This window comes from Galeopterus variegatus, unplaced genomic scaffold, assembly GCF_000696425.1.
Source record: "Galeopterus variegatus unplaced genomic scaffold, G_variegatus-3.0.2 Scaffold10584, whole genome shotgun sequence".
Taxonomy (NCBI): domain Eukaryota; kingdom Metazoa; phylum Chordata; class Mammalia; order Dermoptera; family Cynocephalidae; genus Galeopterus; species Galeopterus variegatus.
Genome location: NW_007736695.1, coordinates 34,215 through 40,523, shown reverse-complemented (window position 1 = coordinate 40,523; position 6,309 = coordinate 34,215). Strand labels below are relative to the sequence as shown.

At 52.7% G+C, this 6,309-nt stretch overlaps 1 protein-coding gene across 3 annotated transcripts in view; it reads left to right on the top strand.

Annotated features, from left to right (window-relative positions):
• The window catches only part of LOC103610093 (melanoma-associated antigen D2), a 9,452-nt gene that overhangs the window by 1,643 nt on the left and 1,500 nt on the right, over nucleotides 1–6,309 (top strand). The window contains exons 1-10 of one of the 3 annotated variants that reach the window (XM_008594332.1): nucleotides 78–167; nucleotides 1,040–1,113; nucleotides 1,434–1,943; nucleotides 2,562–2,870; nucleotides 2,991–3,054; nucleotides 3,308–3,387; nucleotides 3,890–3,984; nucleotides 4,656–4,735; nucleotides 4,829–4,871; nucleotides 5,192–5,254. In XM_008594332.1, coding sequence (XP_008592554.1) covers nucleotides 1,069–1,113; nucleotides 1,434–1,943; nucleotides 2,562–2,870; nucleotides 2,991–3,054; nucleotides 3,308–3,387; nucleotides 3,890–3,984; nucleotides 4,656–4,735; nucleotides 4,829–4,871; nucleotides 5,192–5,254 — 1,289 coding nt within the window. In that variant the 5' untranslated portion in view covers nucleotides 78–167; nucleotides 1,040–1,068. Of the gene's footprint in view, nucleotides 1–77; nucleotides 168–796; nucleotides 960–1,039; nucleotides 1,114–1,433; nucleotides 1,944–2,561; nucleotides 2,871–2,990; nucleotides 3,055–3,307; nucleotides 3,388–3,889; nucleotides 3,985–4,655; nucleotides 4,736–4,828; nucleotides 4,872–5,191; nucleotides 5,255–6,309 lie in introns of those variants that run through there. The other 2 variants (XM_008594333.1, XM_008594331.1) reach the window with 2 other exon arrangements.

Below are 6,309 nucleotides of genomic sequence, written 5' to 3'. Positions count from 1 at the left end.
GGAATGAGGAGTAGGGGAAGGGGGAGGGGCAGACCGGCTGGGACGGAGGCCCCCTAGGGAGGCGGAAAGGGGCGGGACCACTTCCGGTTTGGATGGGGGAGGGCAGTCTCTGAGTTTCGGAGGGGCTTGGAGAGGGTGGACGCACTTGGGAACTGTAGGAGGACGAGGTGAGCAGCGGGGCCCAGATTTGGATGAGAGCCCGCTAGGAGTCGGCCCCACCCTCTGGGACCTAGAGAAAACCTGCCTTGAGGACCGGATCGTACTGGATCCATCCGGCTGGGAAGGGAGGGGCCTGGACCCAGTCTAGACGGGCCCAAGATAGAATCACTAGCTCAATACTGATTTGAGGAGGGGGTGTAATAGGGAAGGGGCGGGATCAAGATGCGCTTTGCCCCGGTGGGGGCGTGTTAGCGAAGAGGGCGGGACCGAGAGGCACTGTAGACTTTGTGGGATGGGTGTGAGTAGGGGAGGAGACAAGACCACCAGACACCACGACAATTGGGGAGGGAGGGTTGTTGGGAGGGGGCGGGACCGAAAGGCACTGCGGACCTAGAGAGGGGCGTGTGTTGGGGAAGTGTGCTGAACTGAGACCGTGACCAGTGCGCATGAGCACTATGTATCGCTAGAGAGGGGCGTGTTGAGACGGGCCAGAATTGAGACCGGCCAGCTACCGAGTGCGCATGTGCACAGTGGACATCAAAGAAAGGGCTTGTGCTGGGAAAGCAGGCGGGGTTGAGATGGGCCCCCGCAGCGGTCGCGCATGCGCACTATCCACCTGTGGCTGCGGGGGTGCACTGGGAAAAGGGGCGGGGTCCTTAGAGCTGCCGCGCTGGCACATCTTCCTGGAGAAGGGGAGGGTGCGGCTGTAGAGAATTGAGATCTAGACGCTTTGGATTCCTGTATCTGAGAACGGACTCGTTGGGGTGAGGAAGGGGTTTGAGATTGGGGACCTAGAAAAGGTGAGGATCAGCTTCCAGGCAGAACTGGGGAGAGGACGTTCAGTGGGCTCTCTGCTTGACCCAGGCCTTCTCCTCTTCAGACTCAGCGCTTGTCAGGCCAACCCGAGACATGTCGGACACAAGCAAGAGTGGTGCAAGTCTAACTCACTTCCAGGTAAGGTCTCTTTCTGTCTTCTCCCCAGCTGCTTTTCTTCTCCAATCCTTGTTGCTGCCCCAGATCCCTTGGCACTTCCCCTCCCATCCTTGTCCTTCGCCTACTTCCCTGCCTGGGTGCCCCTGTAGTGGAGGGAGGGCGGGCCTCTCTTCTGCCATCAGTTCTTGCTCAGAGGAAGTGGAGGCCTTGTTGGTCTGGGGTGGTCAGAAAACACTGCAGGGTCAGTACAGGTCAAAGAAGTGTGGCCTTGGAATTTTGGAGCCATTTGCATATTTGGGGGTAGCAAGAAGGTTCGTCCACGTCCCTGCTTCCTCTTGTAGGCTGAAGCTTCAGGAAAGGACAGCGACTCTATGATGCAGACTCTATTGACAGTGACCCAGAATTTGGAGGTCTCAGAGACACCCAAGGCCTCAAAGACACCAGAAGTCTCAGAGGTTGTGAAGGTCTCAGAAGCCCCAGGGGTCTCAAAAGCCCCAGGGGTCTCAAAAGCCACAGAGGTCTTAAAGGCACCAGAGGCTCAGGAGGGAGCTGCCACCCAAGCCTCACCTGCCACTCAGCTGACTGATACCCAGGTTTTGGCAGCTGAAAACAAGAATTCAGCAGCTGACACCAAGAAGCAGAATGCTGATCCACAAGCAGTGACAATGCCTGCTACTGAGACCAAAAAGGTCAGCTGTGTGGCTGATACAGAGGTCAATACAAAGGCCCTGGAGACTGAGGCTGCTGCTTCTCAGTCCCTGGCAGGTGAACCTGAACCTGAGGGTACAGCTCCTCAGGCTCAGGAGAATCAGGATACTCGGCCCAAGGCCAAGGCCAAGAAAGCCCGAAAGGTAAGACCTCTACAGTTACCACCTTTGCTTTTCTACTCCTCTCCTCTCAAATGGTTCATTGGTTCTACAACCAGAAACATCTCTGTGTTCACCAAGGTTGTGTGGGGCACTGAGAGGAATGTGATATAATTCCTGTCTTCAGAGAGCTCACAGACTGTTGGGGAGATGAGATAGGCATACATATAGCTGCAGTCTGAATGTAATGCAGTTTATATTTACATAGTAGGTACCATATGTTAGGCTTTGAGTTAGATACATTTATGTAGGCTAGCTTATCAAATCTTGAATGTAACTCTTATAGTCTCAGTTTTACAGAGTAAGAAGCTGAGTCCCAGACAGGTAACTTGTCCAGAGTGGTACAAGCAGAGCCAATAGAGGACATAGAAAAAGGAGAAGCTTCAGGCCCACCCTTGCGTTGCTCCTGGCCTGCTGGAGAGATGAAACATTTGCCTGGAAGTCAGTGAAAAACATACCCAGAACTCAGCATGGCCAGTGTCTAATGAATCAGGCTCTTACTGCAGGGGTGGGATTAGGGGGTGCTTCCTGGAAGGGATAAAGTGAGGAAAAAGCACCACCTGCTTCATCTGGTGATGTTGAGCTTCTTCTCTATGCATGTAGGTGAAGCATCTGGATGGGGAAGAGGATGGCAACAGTGATCAGAGTCAGGATTCGGGAACCACAGGTGGCCGAAGGGTCTCAAAGGCCCTAATGGCCTCAATGGCCCGCAGGGCTTCAAGAGGTCCCATAGCCTTTTGGGCCCGCAGAGCATCAAGGACTCGGTTGGCTGCTTGGGCCCGGAGAGCCTTGCTCTCCCTGAGGTCACCTAAAGCCCGTAGGGGCAAGGCTCGCCGTAGAGCTGCCAAGCTCCAGCCATCCGAAGAGCCTGAAGTACCACCACCTCGGGATGTGGCCCTTTTGCAAGGGAGGGTAAGAACTGTGTCCTTTCTACTCTGCCATTTCCACTGCCTTGCCAGCCCTCTTCTCTGCCATCCTGTCAAGTTTTTTGCAAACCTACTTTGATTTTTCCATCTTTTCTTCCTCTCCCAGGCAAATGATTTGGTAAAGTACTTGTTGGCTAAAGACCAGACAAAGATTCCCATCAAGCGCTCAGGTAGGGTCCAACTAACCCTTCTCTCGCCTTGAGCTCTGCCCTCCATTGCCCTCTCCCCCATGTACTGGGGACATCCCTTGCTCCTTCCTCTGTCTTCTCAATGTTCTAATTTAGCAATGTTAGCAACTCTATTGATAAGCTCAAAATCTGGTTATACCATCCACAGCATGGTTGGCAAAGGGTTTATAGCTTGAGCATGGGGACCACTTGGCATCTTTTCAGCCCAGGTGCTTGCAATTCTCTCCCCTTGCAGACATGCTGAAGGACATCATCAAAGAATACACTGATGTGTACCCTGAAATCATTGAACGAGCAGGCTATTCTTTGGAGAAGGTGAAGGGGCAGCCCTGGGGGATGGGTGCAGTGGGGAAGCACTAAATCGAATAAAAATGTACATGTCCCTTCTGGGGGGAATGACCCACTAGTGCAATTCCATCACAATGCAGATGGGCCAACAACAGCCTAGGGCAGGGCGTAGACTAGCCATGGGTCACAGAGGAGGTCAGTGGTGGAAGCACAGATAGGACCCAAGTCACCCAGCTTAATCCTGGCTTCTGTCCACTGGTGGACATGTCCTATTGTGTATTTCAGATGCTTACCTCTCCCTTCCATTCCCTACTTTGCCTCCCTAGATTCCTACTAATCACAAAGGTGATGTTGATGACAGTAGCACATTTGATACATGTTTACTGTGTGCCAGACACTTAACTCTGTGCTTTACACACATTATCTCACTGATTTCTCATACACACAAAACCCCTACGTACACAGGGAGCTGCGGGATGCCTGGGAGGCTGACTTCTGTGATCTCACAAGCTGTTCTCTCCATCCACAGGTATTTGGCATTCAGTTGAAGGAAATTGATAAGAATGACCACTTGTACATTCTTCTCAGTACCTTAGAGCCCACTGATGCAGGCATACTGGGAACGTAAGCTGGGAAAGGGCTGCGGTGGGAGGGGGGCTTCTGTTTTCGTCCGTGGTACTACCTCTTCCCTGTCCTCTCTCCTCTCATCCTCTTATAGAGCCAGGGAAGACAGGGCATACAAAGCTGCTGTCCCAGCTCCCATACATAGTTGGAGCCCTGTGCGCAGTAGTGGTTCCTGATTATGATTGACTGAAGGGTGTAGGAGCCTGGGGTGGGCATTCCTACTGTCAGGTTTGTTGTCCCTCCAGAAGCTACTCAGGAAAGCAGGGCTGTCATTGCTTGTGTTTTCCTACTGAGAGCGTGGCCTGGCCAGGAGCGTTACTGGGGCTCTGCCTAGAATTCTCTCAGGGCTGAGGGGTCTGGGAGCAAAAGAAGGGACTCACATTGACTGGGTGCCTGTGTTGTACCAGGTTGACAGGTATTCTTCCAGCTTCTTGGCAACCCAGGGAGGGTAGGATGTGATTTTCCCATTTTACTGAATAGGAGACCAAGGCTCACGAGTCTAAGTGCCTTGCTCAGCGCCACACAGAGCTTAAAGTATATAAAGTATAGACTGGGCAGAATTCTCCCATGTGTGTGTAATCTGAGCGAGACTAGCCTAGTGAGCTGGCTGGTGTGTCTTTTGCAGGTGGCCGCTGGACATAAAACTTCTCTCTGTCTTATTATTCTCTTAGGACCAAGGACTCACCCAAGCTTGGTCTCCTCATGGTGCTTCTTAGCATCATCTTCATGAATGGAAATCGGTCCAGTGAGGGTGAGTGGCTGGGCATGCAGCTGAATGTGTGACCGTGGTCTGAATTCCGTGTGTTCATTTTCTGTCCCTGTCTCTTCTTGCTTCCCCTTGTAGCTGTCATCTGGGAGGTGCTGCGCAAGTTGGGGCTACGCCCTGGGTATGATTGGGCTCTCTCAGCACTTGCTGTCCGTGTTGTTCTTTGGCACAAGAGGACGATCCCAGGATTGCAGTAGCCTGGTGGTCTGGTGGAGTGGGCAAGGGGTGCTGACCTGGGTGGAGGACCCAGGGTTCTGACCAGGGTGGATGGGGAAATGGTCCTGAACTCTCTACTCTCTCTCATTGTCTCTTGGGCTTCTATGGAGCTTCCTTCTTGTGCTGGAAGCCTCTTTTCTATCTTGAAAATACCTCTGCCCACAACTGGGAAGTGCCACGATCCCGATTGTATTTCATTGTTTATTTATTGTTCTCTTCTCTCAGGATTCATCACTCTCTCTTTGGAGATGTGAGGAAGCTCATTACTGATGAGTTTGTGAAGCAGAAGTAAGTGTGCTTGTCTGGTATTGGTTCCATGCATTTTGCCTGTTTCAGAACTGAGTGATAGAGCCATAGTGCTTCTGTGTGTGTGTTAGCACCTATGCAGGTGGTAGGTTATTATTCGGGCAGTGACAGGGAACAGGAGCAGCACATGTTTCCTGATCTATTACATGTACTCTCACCTTTGTCTTTAGAACAACTCTACAAGGGAGGGATTATCTCCACCAGAATTGCACATTGCAGAAACTGAGGCTCAGAGAGATGAAGTCATTTGCCCAGGGTAACACAGGTAGCAAATGGAAGAGTCGTGTTTAGAACTTGGCTCCACAGCCTTGGTTCTTTTTACTATGCTAACCAGGGCTTCATAGAAATTAATTTTCATAAGGAATGCCATACAATGGTAGCTTTAGACAGCCAGGTACTGTGCTGGGGACTTCACTTATACATCTCATTTCATTTTCAAAACTACCTTACAGAATTGGTGCTGTCATCCCATTCCCGTTTTACAGTAGAGGTACCTGGGGCACTGATAGGGGAAGTCTGAGTTGCCTACAGCTGGTAAGGGATCGATTAGGGCCTGGAGCCCAGCCCTCTTGACTTTCTGGCCAGGGCCCACCCTATCCTTGGTCCTTGGAGACCATGTGAGCACTCGCCCTGGCACGTGCACGTGAACACTAACGCGTGTGTGCACACGTGCACACACATGGTCAGGAATTTAGGAGTATGCATGGAGCACGCTGCCCTTGGCTGACTGCTTCTTTCTTTCCAGTGGTTTTCTGTGGTGGACCTTTCCAGGGCTCACTTGGCCAGTCCGCACATGAGACCCTTGGGATGGGGTGTGCTCAGAGCAGGGGGCCTGAAGGATGGCTTCTCTGTTTACAACACACCTGACAAGAATCTGGGGTCATTGTGATGATGGGCACAAAACTTGTGGCCTCCCTATGAACAAAGGCCCTACACATGTCCCCCCCCCCCCCCCCCCCCCCCCCCCCCCCCCCCCCCCCCCCCCCCCCCCCCCCCCCCCCCCCCCCCCCCCCCCCCCCCCCCCCCCCCCCCCCCCC